General features: G+C 42.8%; 1 protein-coding gene across 1 annotated transcript; it reads left to right on the top strand.

Moving 5' to 3' along the window:
* The first annotated feature begins 9,890 nt into the window (after positions 1-9,890).
* fam83ha (family with sequence similarity 83 member Ha) lies at positions 9,891-18,361 on the top strand. Its single transcript, XM_080508002.1, has 5 exons — positions 9,891-10,110; positions 11,374-11,825; positions 11,940-12,104; positions 12,797-12,921; positions 13,087-18,361. Exons 2-5 carry the CDS (start codon positions 11,382-11,384, stop codon positions 17,309-17,311), a joined length of 4,959 nt encoding a protein of 1,652 aa, XP_080364128.1. The 5' UTR covers positions 9,891-10,110; positions 11,374-11,381; the 3' UTR covers positions 17,312-18,361.
* Positions 18,362-18,680: the final 319 nt, after the last annotated feature.

Here is an 18,680-nt window from a genome sequence, read left to right as displayed (position 1 = left end):
GATGACTTTAGGATAAACAAATGGATATAACATAATGCGATCAAGAGGAATCTCCCCTCAGGCAGGGGTTCCCATCCTTGAGTCAGGAATGATGTCTCTTCTGACATTGTCAAATTGTAGATTTGCAAAATTCAAATAAGATCATTCTGGATTCTGGACCATGAGTGCTCCCAGCAAAATGGTCTTGGAAAGATTTTCCTGAGCAAATTTCTAAACATATACTGATACAACCAGGTATTCATTCAATTTACACTAAGATGTAAAATTGCTTTGAAATTGTGAACCAGTTCAGCACTACATGTTTGTTTGGTTTTTTTTATCTGCAACAACTAAAAGGTACATAAAATGCAACTATTTTAACCCATTAAACTTTGACTTTCTATTGAGTGTTTATTTTTTGTTCTTGAATCATTTAAAACACAAAAAATGAACATACAGAATATGTATATTTGTATAATGTTGGGCTAATGCCATACTTTTCTGTATTGGTTGATATTAACTTGTGCAAAACACAACAGCCAAAAAGGTGGATGTGGGACTTTTCACATTTTGGTTGACAACTTCTTTAATTAGATTTTGGCAGGCATGAAAAAAAAAAGTTACTACACTTCTTGTTCAGGGAAAGATGATCTTACATTAGTTACAAACAAGACTTACAAGATTTTCATTGTATCGTTGTTGGCTTTCCAATGTTGGAAAATCTAAACGCATACCCCAGGATTTTCAGGGGGAATAAATGCCCCACTGAGGATGTAGCAAAGACACAATATGATCAAAATGGTGTCATGAACAGAACTGTTGGTTGTGCTGTTTTTCTTTTCTTCGAGTATTGACTTGAGAAGGTGTCACTATAATCTCCAGCTGTGCTCATTCTTGGCTAAAACCCACATCTGCATCTGCATTCCTCACACAGCCACATGTCCATTGAGGGAAGGTTTGTTATTTTCTCTCAGTAGAACTGTGTTACTTTGCAATCTGCAAGACCAAAATAAAAACCTCCCAGACATGTTCTTTCTCTTGTGCACCACAAGTGTCATAATTACAGAACTTACCAAATGTATGTTGCTAGGTTACAAGGTTTTGGCCTGAGGGAGGATGACATCAGGACAATGACACGCCGAGTACAGGCCGTCCGGGGAGCGGCGCTGTTTGAATATCGGGCAGGCCGTCTCAATGCAGTCCAACCTGAAAATATTAATAGCAGTCAGAACACAGCCCTCAAACACCTGCCGGCAAAAACAAATAAACTGACGAGAGCAGGTGCTGCAGAGTTTGCAAGAGTTAATCCCACCTTGCATTAAGCATTAATCTGCAGTCATAATTCATTGTGTGTGGGATGCTATGACAACAGGTGAAAGATGATTGCATCCTGAAGCACATGTGTACTTTAATTACTGTACTTTCTCATCATATTTGACATTGAACTGTATATGCAAGTAAGAATGAAAATGAACGGGGGGGAAAAAAAGCCAAGAAGCCATGCAGCTTTTCAAAAAGCGTCGCAAGCCTGAAAGAACCGTGGCAACAGAACCCGAGTCGTCAAACCAAACATGACTTGAGAACTTCACAAAGGTTTTGTTGATGTTTCAGTCAAGGTGAGAAATAGACCCGGCTCGCTTTCCCATGCAGTAACAGAATATTTTTGACTCAACATTCTTCTTTATATTGGACATTGTTTCACATTCTTTGGCCTGGCCTGAGGCGGGCCGTTCGTGTGTAAGATAATCCAAGTTTTACAAGTTTTACCCAGAAGCATAAGGCAGGTATCTTGGCCCAGCTCGGTGGCTCAGCAGCTCGCTATGCTGCTTTTGCTTTTGATTGAGGGTTTGCCAGCACAGCTTTCAACGAACCAGTTCACCACAGGCCGAGGCAAACAAGGCATGCAAAAGAGCAACCTGAAAGGTCACTGAAAGTATGAATGGAAGTCAGCTCAGCAATGGCAAATGACAGATACTGTATGTGGCCGGGTGGTTTGTCCATCCGGCCCTCTGTAGGTTTTCTCTGCTGCAGAGTCCTGCAGCTCATGAACAAAATGTGCCCTGATGTCAGCGGGAAGTCACACGCATTTTCCCCTTATAAACCATGCAACCTCTCCACCACCTCTCCCATCAGGCAAACATTGTTGTGTCTGTGCATCACAGATGTATGTACCGGGAGGGGAAATGACGTCTGCCAGTGTGTGTGTGTGTGTGTGTGCGTGTGTATGTGTGTGTGTCCCTGACACAGCCCAGGACATTCCTGCATGCATTTCAGCTGCAGGATGTGCCATAGCATACAACACAATGGAAGTGGAAATGGCTCTAAAATAAGATGTTGAGGTGAACAAGTGAGCAGTGCAAATCCTAAAGCACAGTCGCTGCACTCTGTTTCTTTCCTTTTCACCTGCTTGTACAGTCAGACACCGACAATGACATCATGGAAAAACTGCTCCACTCAATCCCGACTGTGTGAACTCACTCTTTGATCAACGCGCTTCAGTCTTATCTGGACTAAGAACTGGTTGAGTCTGTTTTTTTTCTTTCTTTCAGGTTTTGTCTGTCGTCCCGTATATTATGGTTGCCTTCACTGTAGCATGGTGGCATTGAGTGATATCAATTGTTTCTATTTACTGCCACTTCTATGGCAGCGTGCCACAGACAAATACAGACACAGAAGTATCATGTGAATGTGATGAATACCTCTGTGTCATGATAGATCGTCTTTAATGCTGGAAGAGAGGAAATTAATATGTCACCACCAAGACAAAACAAAGAAATTCTTTTTTGTGGCATTTCAGCTGTTGGGGTTTTTTTTGTTTTTGTCATTTACTTCTGTCATCATGAGTGTTTCTCAACATTGCCCAGGATCACCCTGAAGTCGTACCAGAGATCCACCAGAGGCTGCAAGGCTTTCCCTGATCTGTGGTTGTCAGAAATGTACATGAAACGCACACTAAGACAGTTTCTTTACATCAGAGAAGACCTGGAAAATTACCACTTAATCTAATTTCAAATGCAATGGTTTGGGGCGTTGTAGAGTTGATGTGTCTGCCAGTGTTTGCGATCATTGTAATAATCTATCTTCATCTATCTGTACTGCTTTGTCCAGTTCAGCATTGTCGGGCACTGCAGCTGATCCCAGCTTACACTGGGCAAACACAAGATACACCCTGGACAGGATCCCAGTCCATCAGTGGAGAAACACACACACACACACACACACACACACACACACACACACACACACACACACACACACACACACACACACACACACACACACACACACACACACACACACACACACACACACACACACACACACACACACACACACACACACACACACACACACACACACACACACACACACACAGTCACAACTACTGGCAGCATCAGAGTGAGATATGTTATTAAACCATGGAAGGAAACTGGAGGAAACTCACAAATACACAGGGAGAACATGTACCGGTAATATCCACACAAAAGACGTGGCTTTAAAACAAACCTATGATCTTCTCAATATGAAGCAAGAGTGTGTAATATATCTTATGCCTCTTCAACCTCTTCACTGAAATTAGGAAGTCAGAGATCAGGGCAATCTGCATACCTTATGGTAGCTGCCTGTGTTTTACATTAAAGTCAACCTTAGACGCTTCGGTCCTCTTAGGTGTGCCATTATTATTATTATTATTTTTGTTTAAGTTATGTGACATTACAATTCAGTGTAAATAAATACAGCAATGTTTTGGAAAGTGCTAAACTGACAAAAATGACAAGATTTTCCTCAACTTTAAATCCAAATGACATCTAATCCTCAACGGGTGTCTTTAAAAAGTCATTAACTTATTTCCTTTAAAAGAAACCACAGCCTATTACCAGATATGGTCACTTGTATACAATGAAGTAAAAAAACCCACATGCCCTACAAAAAGCATCCGAGCTCTTGCGTAACACTGCCAACGAGCAAAACTGACATTCAAATCAGATGCACAACCTGCTGCTGAATAATGCATCTCCTACACAGCGTGTCCTCCACTGTCCCCGCCACACAGCCCGCAGCCATTCCACACCTTCCTGCTGCTGTGTGTCGACACATTCCCCCCTGACAACAGCCTGTTGTTTCTGCCGCTGCGGCTCTGTGTCACCTGCGTGTTTATGTCCGCTCCTTTTCTTCACCAGCGAGGTGATGATGTCCGGCCGGACGCCCTCGGCCTCCTCCGAACCTCCTGCCGAGTGATTCCAGTGACGGAGAGCTGAGGGGAGCTCGCCATCACTTGGAGACACAAAATGTTGTGCGAATACAGTCGCCTGAGGAATTTCTCACGCCCCGTCGAGGTGACAAATATAGAGAAGCCAGGCTTTCCTCTTATGATATGTGTGCTCCGTCATGTATTGACCGCTAATTCAAACTTCTCAATCAAACTCGGTAATTGACTCATTTGTGGGGAAATGTGCGTGATCCCACTTTATTTCCATTTACAACGACATTCATTCGTCATCCCCTTTAGGTTCAACCTTCGTAATCTCTCGAGGTAATCTCACCTTCCTGAGGCCTGCCAGGCCTTCCTGACCGTCTTCACCAAGCAAAGCCGCGGAAATAGACTTTACAGCTGCTGCTCTTCCTGTCCCCTTTGTCCTCCCATCCTTTTTCCTCCTCCGTTGACAATCCCCCCCCCCCCCTGTCATTCTCTCTTTATCAGCACGAGCATAACCCTAATTGAGCTATGAACAAAAGATGAACACATACTTTCCTGGATGAACATAAATGCAACGGGAATCCGCCAAACAACCTGATGAAAGACAACAAATCGTGGGACATTTGGATACATTTCACTTTGAACACTTTTACTTCACTTTAGTATTTCCTGTCTGGAGCTTTCTATTTTCCACTCCACATTTCATCTAAATATATGAGTCATCATACTTCCTGTATATGACCAGTTTCAGTTTCTTTATTGATAATAGAAAAAAACAGTGATTTAAACTTCAATAAAGACTGTTTGAATGGTGTTGTAATGATACAATAGCACACAAAGAAATAAAAAATCAAAGATTCAATGAACTGAGTGTGAATCTTCAACATTTTTTTTGTTCATTTCCCATAAATCATCCCATGACTTCTAGTATGTGTCTGTTGAGGCTGTGTTAGTATACGTGATGATAATACTTCAGTATTTACACTCAAGTAGAACTTTCTCATGTCGGACTGTAACTTAAATTCAAATACTTTGAAATGGCTGTGTTAGAATTTCAGAGTAAAGCGTGTGGATACTGCAGATCACCAAAGTCAGTGGAAGTAATCAACATACATCCAACAATGTAAATCAATATTTTTGCTGGGATTGTATAATGTGGACTAAATGGCTCGCTTGGCCATATTTGGTTGCCTGTTGGAAGTGTGACCAAACTCATGATAGGTTTGGACATGCAGTTTCTGTCATTAAAAAAAACAAACACACTTGCCATTACCAGTCCAGCCCCACCTCTTCAATTAAATCTAAGCTCTTCGGCACACTTTTAAAGTACTCTACAGTCAGACCTTGCCTTAAAGTAATAAAATAGTATTTCCACTGTTAATAGTCATCACAAAGCCCAGAAGAGCTGCACTTACTGTTCAGGAATCTGTGCGGCAACACGTCATTCTTGAAAGGTGCTGCAGCTCAGTGCCTCTCCAATCCACACTGTTGTTGTAAACGTTCCCTCCTTCTGGCCCTTTTCCTTTATAGGGCATATGTTACTCTCCGAAAAGAAAAGGCTCCGAATGAATCTGTGCAGTAAAGTTAAATCTCAGAAATGTGGCCTTACATCTGCCACAGTCCACCGGGCACAAAGTATGAAGCGTATCACTTAAAAGACTTTAAACAAACCCCAGATTAACTATACAGGCTTTTGGTTTCAGTTTATTTTATTCTCCTTTTGCCACAATAGATAAAACGTTCACAATCACTGCTTTGGGTTAACATTGTGTTATCACATCATTTCATTGATTAAAGTTATTCCTGTATTCAGAGCTGCATTTCTGAGAGGATGTTTAGTCAACCTCAAGTTTCATAATCATGGCTGTCGGTCGCCAAACCAGAAGGAAGGTCAAAGAATGTATCTTGAGGAGAGCTACGCCGGGTGAAATAGTGCAGTGCTGAATGATACTCGCTGGTATGTGGCTCAACAACTAGCGGTGAACTGTGTGAGCATTGATTTGGATGTTTATATTCTGAATACTCCTCTGTGTGCCTTGGGTGGTGCCTAAAGGAAACAATGAGGGATTGTCTTCAAGTCTTCACTTGGGCCGGTTGCCTCACTTCCTCCCGTTCAGTTACATCAGATTCTGTCCTCCTGACTTAGCTATTTTAGGTTTGGAGTAAGGAGGCAACCCTTAAAGGAACCTCTTGAGTTCTCACTGTATCTCTCTCTCCCTTAAAGGTTTAACAAAACACGAGCTATCTTAGAAGTCCAAGGTGAGTGGCTACACAGTTCCTCATGAGCGCTCTCACCAAAACACAAAGGAAAGATGAGTAACATCCAGTCTGACATGGTAACATTCTACCTAACTGTAAATTATACAAGAGAGATTATTATTGCAACGTGAAAGGAAACAAAAGAAATGAACGCTGGCCCAGCGTTGGAAGGGGAAGTCATATATGTATTCCTGCTGGCTTCGAGGTTTACTCCCAACATCCTTGTGTGGTCTTATTCTTTTGTTTGCATAACTGCACCTGTGTCAGTGGCAGGGCAGTCTTTGTGATACCCAATAATCTTATCACTGTACATTACAGCCATAAAACATCACTGTTTACTCTGTGATATAATATTTCCCGGAGCTGCCTCACTTCATTATGACTCTTGTCATATTTGGAGTGAAATTGTCTCTATAAGCACACACATTGTCACAATAAAGTTTAATTTCTTAAAGAGGCGCCACTATTTTACCCACTATTAGATCCAAATTGGTGCGTTTGTGTTCATGAACACGGTGGGATTAAACAGTCGTGGACGGACCCAAAAGTTAATTTTGGGTGTGTGTGTGTGTGTGTGTGTGTGTGTTCATGCAAGTAAAATAGTGCACGATAGTCACGCTATGTGTCCATAATCATGTCACACTGATTTTATTTCTTTTCTTTCAAGTTTTATATGGAAAACAATTTGCACAGTTAGAAGAAAAAAGCCAGGAAAACCAACTGTCAGCAGAAATTGTGCAAAAAGTATCCGATACAGTTCTCCTGTGGCTGAAACTTAATACCATGCAAACACAAAAACATAGACAAAAGCAGTGTAGGTGCCTGCATATATAGTTTGCTTATTCCATGGTTAGCAGTCAGGAAAGTGGAAAAGCTCACTGGAAGGATCAGAGAAGTTAAGTAAAGATGCAAAGACACAAAGGAGGGTTAATGACATGAGGCGTAATGAGCTCAAAGATCAAACACAATCTGTTTTGTTGATTAGCAATCATACATCCATCGGTAAAAGACAGAATACAGTGCATTTTTAAGGCACTATCTCCCTCATCTACTCAGAGTAAACATTGTTTCTTCACACTGGGCGCAGAAAAAGCACACACAACTGTGAGTCAATGAGCGTCAAACGTATCGCTGCTCTGAGTTCAGGTTCAGTTCGTGGCGCAGGATGTCGGTGACTCTCTGCTCTGTCTTCTTCTGTCCACTGCTTCCCGTCATGTAAACCCTGTTCGTTGTTTCTCAGGTCGGTCAGTCTGATCGGTGTGTGGCGCTGAAAGGTCCATTCATTTTCTGCACCCTCTCTGTGTGTTTCCAATGTGGAGGGTCACAACCTTTCCCAGGCCTCACACACTGACACAAACAATCACCCACACGCATTCAGACCGACAATGTTTGGATTGTGGAAAGGCAGCTGGAGTGTACAGGAGGAATATCCACGTAGGCACAGGGAGAACATGCATAGATTTATCAATGCAAAATTCGCTGTACGTCTCAGATATCGTGCGAGAGTTTCCAAAAAACTTTGAAACCTTTGCATAGCTTTGTTTAGGTCTTTGTTTAAGTCGCACAGCCAGACAAACGTTGGATTTCTAACACGTTCGTGAAATTCAAAACACGTTTTTTTTCTCTTAGTCTCACAGCCCATTCAGACGTCTCAAACCCATCCAGAACCAATCCTAACGTTGTTGTTTTTTGTGACTTAGAAAATGTGAGAATAGAGAAATTATTTTCTGAACCCCTCAGAGAGCCACTGAAGAGCCGCATGTGACTCCAGAGTCTTAGATCTCTCTGTGTGCTTGGTTGTTATATAACTGAAATTTACTCCCACCCAGTGGAGGCATACTTTAAATCTATCAAAAATCTCGGGTTTTGTTTTCTTTGCTTGTTTGTTAAAGATGATATCATGTTTCATTTATTGATTGATTTTGAAAATGTGGTCACCCGACCTTTACTAACACTACTAGAGCCTGTGCACTCGCTGCCTGAGTGTCAAACGACCCACTTCCAATTCTGCTTCTCGTCTATAAAGCTTTCAAAGGTCTCGGGCCTCAATGGATCTCAGATTTACTCAAACAATATGAAACATCTAGACCCTCGAGGTTCTCAGGAAGACGTTTACTTAGTTCTCAGAGTCAGAAGAAACAAGGTGAAGCATCGTTTAGTTCCTAGACTCGTCACACGTGGAACAAACTTCCTGCTACTCTCACTTCTTTTAAATCAGGCATAAAAACTACCTGCTTTCCATTATACAATAGATTTTACTTATTCTATTCCCTTTGTCTTCATGAAGATTTTTACTTTATTTATTCTCATCTTTTATGCTGTTCTTAATCACTTTGTTTGAATGTTTTTCATAATCCTAATCCCTTCAGACTAAGTTTGCTAATTGCCGTGCGCCAATGTATTTCTTTCATTTCAGTGTAATGTGCTGTGAATTGCCTTGTGTCTGACTGGTACTACATAAATACATTTGTCGTGCCGAGAGTAGAGGCACATGGTTGCCACCTCTAACTTTTGGCTCACATGAGGCTTCTTCCTGTTTGAAAGGGTTTTTTCCCTTTGCTCAGTTACTGACGTCTGCATGTTGCTGCGAGGTGGTGTGTCGGCCACTTTCTCTACTTTATGAATATGTTAAGTGTTCTGAGGTGACTGTGATGTGATTGTGAAAAACCCTCTTTTCATGCGTGTAGGTGTTCCCAAATTCTCACTGGCTATGGGTAATAAGCGAACAATAAGGTTTGGTTAGTTCACATCTTTCATTTATTGCACCAACAGGGCAAATAATACTTATCAAGTTCCAACTTCACCCCGTGTTCCAGCTCAACCCCACCCCCACCCCCACAAGACATTTCATATATAATTCAAATATTTAAGGATTATTATGAATCTAAAAGCACTGTGTATAATTAGATTTTTGAGTCATCCACTGTAACCTGTGCAATGATGATATGTTCCGCTGTTCTGCCCCCCCCCCCAACAACAACAACAAAAAGAGCAATGTTTCAAAGTGAATTAAAGGGCGATGTGTTTTATGGAGCTCCCAAGTGTTTCATGATCTCTCTTTAATGACATCAGTAGGAGCAGTGACTGTCGGCAGTGAGATAAGAGGGGGGCAGAGTCCAGAGGAGTTTATTTGTTTGTTTATCTTTACTGTAATCGTTATTTCATAATATTATTTGGATACCACTGGCATGATCAATGGTGTTGTTTATAAATATGTTAATTAAAAACAGAGTCCAGAGTCAGTGGACGAGGAGAAAGAGGAGAATAAGGAAGAAGAGAAGGAGGAGAGGAAAGAGGAACAGGGGGAATGAAGAGGAAGAGGGGGAGGGAGAAAGAAGAGGAGGGAGGAAGAAGAGGAGGACACTCCAGTGTCTGGAGCTCCGGTGAGGCGGGGCCAGCCGAGCGGTGCTCGCCGTCCTCACTCTTCCCCTCGCGGCTCCGAGGTTCAGACTGTCGTCAGCATGCCTCCAGCATGACACAAAAACTGGTTTATCTGGGCGACGGAGGAACGCGACAGCAAACATTTCGACCAGCAGCCGCCCGGACCGAGAGACAAGACGAGGACGGAGAAGACAAACATGGAGTAAAAAAAAACAAATAAATAAAACTGCAACAGCAAAAAAAACATGACTGACGTGGAGTGCAGCTGACGGAAAGCAGATCCTATCAACGAGGTAGGTCCACCTGTGCTCTTGACTTTTACTACCGAAGAGTTTGAGTTAGTTTGTGGAACATATGGCTCACCTCATTTCCTGAGCGACGGATAAGAAGAAGAAAAAAAAAAGTTGACTTGAACTTCGAGGCTGTGCGGAAGAAGAGCCAACGGCCATTTATTTACCTGCTGTTTTTTCCACTCCTCCGTCTTTACAAACGCCTGCTGTCTTTGTTCAAATGTCTCATTTGAGCTACATGCAGCTTCGAATGACACAAACGTGCAAACAGAGACTTTTTTTCGGGTTTTTCTTTTTTTTTTTTTTTGGGCCGGAGGGAGGAGCCGCACCCAAAACCATCTATCTTGTGGTTACATTCACTCTTCCCTCATTCATTTGTCTTTCTTTTCTCTCAACACTGATTCTGTTATAGATCCAATGATGAGGATTAATGTAACACCAGTTGCAGAGTTGGGTGTGTCCTGGTGATATTTCTATACATCTATCCCAGTAACAAATGTCGGGGAAAACTATCAACAGGACACAAACTCTCCTTCCAATCCTAAACTACAACATTCTGTTAACAAACTTCATGATGTGATCATATATTCATTCATTGTCTCATTCGAATGATCCTGAATTGACAAGTCATGGAGCAGGATATAATAGAATAGAAGTACTTTATTGATTCCAGAGGGAACTTGTTGGAGAAGAGAAAGCATAGCAGCAGATCCCAGGGGGCAACAGAGAAAGACGACCTGCAATCACACCCAAACCCATTCACTCTCTATAAAACAAACTACTGCACCAGGTTAACAGATTCACATACTATAAGAGAGCACCTAGGGGTTGGATTTGTAGGAAAAGTTTACAGTCAAAGCCCCAGAGTTATGACTTCTTCTTAAGTCTTGTTTTCAGGCAAAGTACTATCAGATAAAGTAAAAGCAGCTTATGTAAATATTTGAGAAGTTTTGGCCGTTTCTGTTCTCAACCCGTCATTTCACCATGCCATGCATGATCAGTTGCCGCTATGTGAGTCAGGGATCAGGAGAAATACTTTTTGAAGCGGAGCGTTACTTCATCGGTGTTGCAAAACCCTCCTTGTTCCAAACTTTCAGAATAATTAAAGTTTCACACAGTGTACTTTGTTCTGATGAGTGATTTTTGAGCTACGAGCAACCAGGTGCTTGAGGGCTGGTTGCACCTGATGTAAATGATGCTGTTGTGGGATGAGTGAAAATTACTAATCCATTTAAATGTCTGGTCTTGTCCCCGTCCTCTCCGCAGACAACAGAATGGCGCGTCGCTCTCAGTGTTCGTCTGTGGGGGATAACCCCAATCACCCCAACTATCTCCCTCCCCACTATCGGGAAGAGTACCGCCTGGCTATCGACGCACTGGTGGAGGAGGACTTGGAGGGATACTATCAGTTCCTCCAAAAAGCAGATGTGGTGGACTTTCTGTGCACGCCTGAAATCCAGCACATTCAGAGCTCAATTCACGTCCCTCACCAGAGCAGCCACCCCGAGCAGAATGTTCTGGAAGTCGGGGAAGATGGCTCCTCTGACACCTACTGGCCGCTTCACTCCGACTTGGACGCCCCGGGTTTGGACCTCGGCTGGCCTCAGATGCATCACTTCCTGGGGCCCACAGAGGTCACAACCTTGGTAAACCCTCCTGAGCCAGACATGCCAAGCATTAAAGATCAGGCCCGGCGACTTATAAAGAATGCTCAGCAGGTGAGCCTCACATTCGTCACACACCTGACAAACCTCCTTTCTTTCTTTCGACTCCCGACTCCTGCATCAGTTTTGTTTTCACATTGGTCTTGTTTGTGGCTTTCGTCTCCTCAGGTCATTGCAATAGCAATGGACATGTTTACTGATGTGGACATGTTTGCGGATGTTCTCAATGCCGCCATGCGAAATGTTGCCGTGTACATCATTCTGGACGAGCAGAACGCACATCACTTTGTGGACATGGTGTCCAACTGCAGAGTGAATCTACAGAGCCTCCAAGTGAGTACAAGTGTCTTGCTTTACTGTTTTGTCACAGGAACTGCTGCATTCTAATTTTCTGAGTGGTTCATAGAAAAAAATGCTGTTTAGAGCTGTAAACTTTAATGTAAATTGAAGCTGCTGGTGTATTTGACTTTATCATACAGACATAGTAACTTAATGAATGGACCTCACAGCTTCAGCAGTCTCAGGGTGCTTTACACTCTTTGCCACATTCACACACATCAATGGTGACAGCTGCTATCCAGGGAAAGCCTTGCGGTTACTCATGGATAATTCTACACATAGACATGGAGAGATGGGAGATCGAATCACCAATTTTAGGATTAGAAGACTTCCCGCTTTACTCGTTGAGCCACAGCTGATCTGAACTAATTTCATTCATTTTATTTAATCTGTGACTTCATATATTTTACTACCAAAAATGAAATTTAAATATTTTAAGGAATCTGTAACATTTCCATTTCCATCATATTAATGTGGATTACTCTCTTAATGGTACCACAAATGGCACCAATTGAGATTTTATGAACTGGGATGGAGCCATTTTCTAAGACTTTACCTCCAAACTTTCTATGCTCATGCAATGCTGCCACCTAGAGTCGATAAGAGTTAAAAACAGTTGGTAGAACTGCTACTTTGACTTTATACTTAATGTCCTGGTGCCTGGGTTTTTTGTGTGTGTTTTGCAGTTTTTACGCGTGAGAACAGTGCCTGGCATCACGTATCAGTGCCGCTCAGGAAAATCCTTTAAAGGTCAGATGATGGATCGTTTCCTGTTGACTGACTGCAGGGCAGTTCTGAGTGGAAACTACAGGTGAGAAAATTCTCATTTGTGCTGGAAGTTGTACTTTAACATCTCATTAGATGAGAAAATGTGTGAATATGTTGAGGTGTCAAACTTCATAATCAAGTTCTCTTACTGTATTGAGATTTTTGTGTGGATTTTGTTGTTTATTTGACTCATCCTGTGTTTGTGCAGCTTCATGTGGTCTTATGAGAAGCTCCACCGGTGTCTGGCACATCTATTCCTTGGGCAGCTGGTGACGACTTTTGACGAGGAGTTTAGGATCCTGTATGCTCAGTCTCAGCCTCTGATTGTTGAAAACTTTCCTGGTCCAATGGAAAGCTTAGGCCATCCACAAAAGAGGCAGTACCCAAGTGAGAGAATGTCACTCTACAGAGAGCCGAAGAAATTTCTGGACACAGGTCCCCCAGATGAGTGGATCAGACATTCTTACGATGAACCAGATTGGAGGATGATGCCTCTTAAAAAGCAGGAGCAGCTGCATGGACCAGCGGATTTATACAATAGATTTCCTTCCCAGCAGTTGCGGATGGATCCGCCCTTCGATCAGGGTTCCTCCAGGACTCCCATGATGGAGAATCCTGCTTTGAAACGTCCCTCTTATGCTGAAGGTGTTTACGGTAGATACAATAGACAATTCTTACAGCAGCAGGGAATGCCGGATTCTGAGGGTCCTGCAAGGCGTTTTGCCAAGGGGCAGCAGCCTCATCCAGGACCCGGGCAGGAAGCAGATTACAGTGCTTATGACAAGTTCTGGAACCAAGATTATCTCTCAACAGATGTATACCCTCAACCTGGTCTACCCCAAGATATTGTATCACCTGACGGCTTTGACCCTGTTCTTAACTATTTAGCATCCACCGAACCTGCAGACTTGGATCAGGACTCGGACAAACTACTTGCAGCAGATATGCCTTTTGGTTCACCTCATCCCAGAAGACGGAGTTTAGGCCATCCATACGCCTGTCAAACCTCTCCTACCCCTTCAAATCCCTCTGAACAACAACGTTTCTTACAAGACCTCACCTCTGACCGCAAAGATCCTGCAGTGAAACGCGGTTTGAGAAACTGGAGAATTAGCTCATACCTCAGTGCATACGATAATCCTGGAGAAGAAGGTCTTCCAATGGCCCCACCCCAAGCATCAGATCCCTTCGAAGAGCCTTCAAATCCAATGCAGCAACCGGCGTCAAGAGTTGACTTGTCACTTCCGAAAATTCCTAACGTCCGAGAGTTCAAAGTCCCCGCTGTACCAAGAGCGAGTCAAATGCCAAGTTATATCAAAGCAATAACAAAGGAGACGCCAAAGCAAGTGGCTGAGGAGCCTGCTGCAGTGACTGACGCCAGGACAACGCCAACACCTCCAGACTCATCGGTCACAACAGAGGGAGAAAAAATGGAGGAGGCAGAGCAAAAGGAGCCAAAAGTGTCTGCTTTGCGAAGAGAGGATTCTTTTCGTCGGAAATATAATGCTGCACAACCAAGAAGTTCCAGGTTAAGATCCTCTTTGATTTTCAGCTCTCTGGATCAACAGAATACTTCTAAATCAGATGAGCAAGATGAGGAAAGTGACAAACCTGAACCTGAACAGACCAAGTTGCCCATTCTTTCCCAGCTTTTGGGACAAAGAAGGTATTCTGCGAGAGAACCTATTGAATGGAGTCGTTTCATGAAATCTGCGACGTTTGACCAGTCGTCCACAGAAACCTCAAAACCTGGTGATGGAGACAGTAAAACAGGTGAAAAAGAATTGCCCGAGGAAGACGATTCCAAGGAGCTTTCAGAAAACCCAAAAGCACAAGAGTCAATAAAACAACCCGATGTAGAGCAAACCAAAAGCGATGAAGCAGCACTGCAGCCTCCATTTGTAGATATGAGTGATCCTGATAACAGGCTCATGTTTTTCAAAGAGTTGGCTGCAAAACGCAAAGCTGCCAAAGCTGCAGAAGCAGAAAAGAGTAAAGGAAAGTCCTCTGAGAAACCTTCAGCTGATATCAAAAAAGAGGATCTAGAAGCAAATGAGTCCACAGAAAACACACAGAAAAAACACACAGAAAAAAGTGCAGAGAGTCCAAGGGAAGTGGTTTCTACACTCGATAAAGACAAGCCTGTTCCAGAAGAACCCTCAGAAAACACGGCTTCGGCATCTGAAGGTTCGTTAGATAAATGTGCCAGTGCAGAGAGTGCTGTGAAACTGGTGTCTGCAGAAGCACACAAATCGGATTGTCCATCTTCAGATGCCACTGAACAGATGGTGAACCGGGATAACTGTGTTAAAAAAACTTCAAATGCCACCTCAAGCGCTAAAGCAGAACAAACCAAGGTTTCATCTGATTCAAAGATCACTGAACTGGAGAGCAGCAGTTCAGCGGAAGTTCTTCCAGACAAGGAAAATTCTCAATCGCTCGAACAACCAAACTTGTCCAACCCAACAGGCAAAGAGAGTAAACCTGATCTTCCTCCTGCAGCAGCAGGTTCGACTCCCCCTAATGTTACTACTCTTCCACAAGGTACAGATAAAAGTGAAAACTTGAGCATTGATTCTACCTCAAAGGAGTGTCATTCAGTCGAATCTAGTTCACCAGTGGCGATTGAATCCTCTGTGTTGGATTCCAGTCCTCCAGACTCAGTTCAGTCAGACACCAATGTAAGCTCTTCTCTGCTACATAAACCAGACACTGTATCACAAGTCAGTTCTTCCAACCCATCAGTGGAAATATCTTCCTCTGATAAAACATGTTGCACAGTGTCCAGTCCAGAGGAAACTGGATCTTCTAATATTACCCCCAAAGTTTCCAGTTCAACTCCTGCCTACAGCATGTACCTCTCCACTGTTTCTACAAAAACAACATCGGCGTCTGCAAGCTCCTTACCACAAGAATCAGCTCAGTCAGCTGTGCAAACCTCTCAAAAATCCGAAACCTTAGATTCCAATGTGCAGGTTACAGGTCCTGCTTCAGAACCCAACAGATCTTCATCACAGTCCACCACAAGACCAGACCCTGAAGAGGTTTCTAGCACTGCACCCTCACCAAAAGAATCACAAAGAGACATAAATAATACAAAGGATGAGGTCTGCGAATCAGAAGTCATTCCTGGAATAGAAAAACTTGATTCTGATATGCATAAAAAGGTTTCTGGACCAGAAAAGGGAGATTTGAAATCTGGCAAAGATGTTTCTGAATCAAATAATGGTGACTCTGTGCCTGAAGAAGGTGATTCTGTTTCAACTGGAGAGAGTCCCGAGTGTCCATCAGGAGGCAGTGTGTCTCAAACAAAAAGTATTTCTGTATCAGAAGAAATTGTTTCTCATTCAGGCAAAGATACTTCTGAGTCAGAGATTTCTTCCTTTCCAAATCCTGTTGCAGATGATTCTGAGGCTCGTGGTTCAAACATTAAGGCTGATGACGTGTCTCCTGGTCTTAGCCATGACTCTAGTTCTCTTCCAGTGCAAAGCCCAACTTCTAAACCTGACTTCAAAGGAACTTCAACTCTTGTATCCAGTGCAGAAGTTACGCCAACTGACAATTTGACATCAGAAGCCGTATCATCTGTCCAAACTGACATAGCTGTGAAGGTTTCTCAGGCCGAAACAACTGAATCCTCTCTCGATGCACCAAATCAAGCAACCCCTCCATCTGACCTCAGTGCAACGGCAACTGACTCAGATTTGTCTCCTGAGGACAAAACAACAGAAACCAACAAGTCTGCATTGCAGAGTAACTCCGACACAGTGCGCCATGCTAGTGAGACTCCAGCAGATTCAACCGAAGCTCCACAACCCCCGTCGGGAAAGTCTCCCTCTAGCCCAACTGAGCTGACCTTTACGGAAGCAATAAAGGTTAATCCTCCGTGCAGCACACCTGAATCGGAGGCTTCCGAAAGCCACACCTCAAAACCAACTGTCGTGTCTGAAAATGGAAAAACAAGGCTGGATACCGATGAACAAAAATCAAATGATACTAAGAACACAAATAGGATCCAAGAAGATAGTAGTCGGGAATCTGTCAGTAGTGAGAAAACAAGTGACCAAGTAAAGCAAATCATCTGCCCTGAGCCGGCTGATGTGACGGCCAAGCAGCCTAAATCAGCCCAGTCTCGCTACCACTCGTCAACGGCCAACGTCCTCTCGAGCAGCAATCTCCGAGACGACACCAAGCTGCTCCTGGAGCAGATTTCAGCCAACAGCCAAACCAGGAGTGAGGCCGCTAAAGAGTCGCCCGTCACCGACGACGAGAAAGAGGACGAAGCTGACAAACTTGCCAAGATACAGAAGGAAAGAGGCATCAGGTCACTTAACAAAGGGCAGGACAAGCCGGCTCCGGAGCGCGAGAAGCTGCTCGAGAGAATTCAGAGTATGAGGAAGGAGAGGAAGGTTTACAGTCGGTTTGAGGTATGAATAACATACTGGGCACAATTGTTTTCAGAAATGTGTACCTTTGTTGTAAAGATTCCTTTTGCGTCAATGGCTCCATAAATGTTAATGGCGTGGACACAGTATGTGTAAAAAGGAGTTTTAACTGCTTAAAAAAAAAAAACGACAAAAAAAAAAAAAATCTGCATTTGATAGAAGTGGGATTTTTTTTTCTATTTGTTCTTTTCATCTGTATCAGAAGCTCTGAACATTTGATCAATGAAGCTACCGGTAATATATAAATCAGTTTTATCTCCCATGTTCGACAAAGAGCTTCCAGCTTAAAATGAAATCGGTGTGTCCTCCCCAGTGTAAAAACTTTTAAGAGCTCACTTGGGTTTTTTTTACTGACTGCATGGGTAAAGTGCAATGCACGCCACAGATGGTGACTGTGAGCTGGGCCGTCCTTGCCTTTTTGTTTTTTGTTTATTTTTAACACCACTGACTGCAGTGTCGGCTGGTTTTATGACACCTGATGCTATATAGTCACTGTAATATACTGTAGTTTGTATTATATTATGGCGGGATTGTGTGTTTGTTTTTTTTTCATACATTGCATATGCATTTCTTTGAAAGAAGTGACTATGTAAACTCATATCTGTGCTGATGTAGACGAACTGTCACTTTTGTAAACATGAAACTGTTAAACGATGAACAAATCGGACTCTGAAGCGGAACAGTCGTTTAATTTCGGCTCGCACTTTTGAACGTGCAAGTCACCGAGGGTGGACGTCGATGTTCTCAGCTGCGTCTGGCTGCTTTAGTTACACAAATTCCGAAGGTAACCCAAAGTACTTCATTTACATGATTTGTGAAACAAACTGCATGACGATTCTAATTTGCTGGAGGCAGCCTCGTCTTAAGAATGTGCCTTATCTCTGCCAATTTTGTGAATAAAATGTTTTTATGTCTGTATGTTGAAATATGGAACTTCCTGTTATTTACATGATGGTGTGTGCACTCCAACAGTTATGTTTTTGTAGATTTATGTTTTCAGCGGCACTGCCCATTTGTGAATAAAATGTCATAAATTTATTGTTGCATTATTTTTCTATTTTTTGGTCTCTTTTCCTGTTCCTCTTGTGCGAGAAAGATAGAAACATTCTACATGAGAGAAAAATGCGCTTCACAGGTTGTTTTCATTGTAAGAAAGTACATTTAAAGTGTACAAACATGTTGACCTTGTTTACAGTTACAGCATGTTGATGAACAAACCTACAAAATGTATGCATAATCAATTTATACAACTGAATACGTGACCGCTTTATGTAATGTTTCCATTCCACAGATATGTAACTCGTGGATTTGGTAACGTTGGTAATGGCTTATTGTATTAGTGACTGCCCTGTGGAAC

Source organism: Blennius ocellaris (assembly GCF_963422515.1).
Source record: "Blennius ocellaris genome assembly, chromosome: 13".
In the NCBI taxonomy this organism is placed as follows: domain Eukaryota; kingdom Metazoa; phylum Chordata; class Actinopteri; order Blenniiformes; family Blenniidae; genus Blennius; species Blennius ocellaris.
Note: the sequence above shows the minus strand (reverse complement) of the source record. Positions and strands in the feature narration are given on the sequence as shown.

Coding starts and splice junctions, on each gene's coding strand:
- fam83ha (XM_080508002.1), top strand. CDS start 11,382: ATGGCGCGTCGCTCTCAGTGTTCGTCTGTGGGGGATAACCCCAATCAC. Junction 12,105..12,796: donor TGAATCTACAGAGCCTCCAA/GTGAGTACAAGT, acceptor TGTGTTTTGCAG/TTTTTACGCGTGAGAACAGT. Junction 12,922..13,086: donor GTTCTGAGTGGAAACTACAG/GTGAGAAAATTC, acceptor GTGTTTGTGCAG/CTTCATGTGGTCTTATGAGA.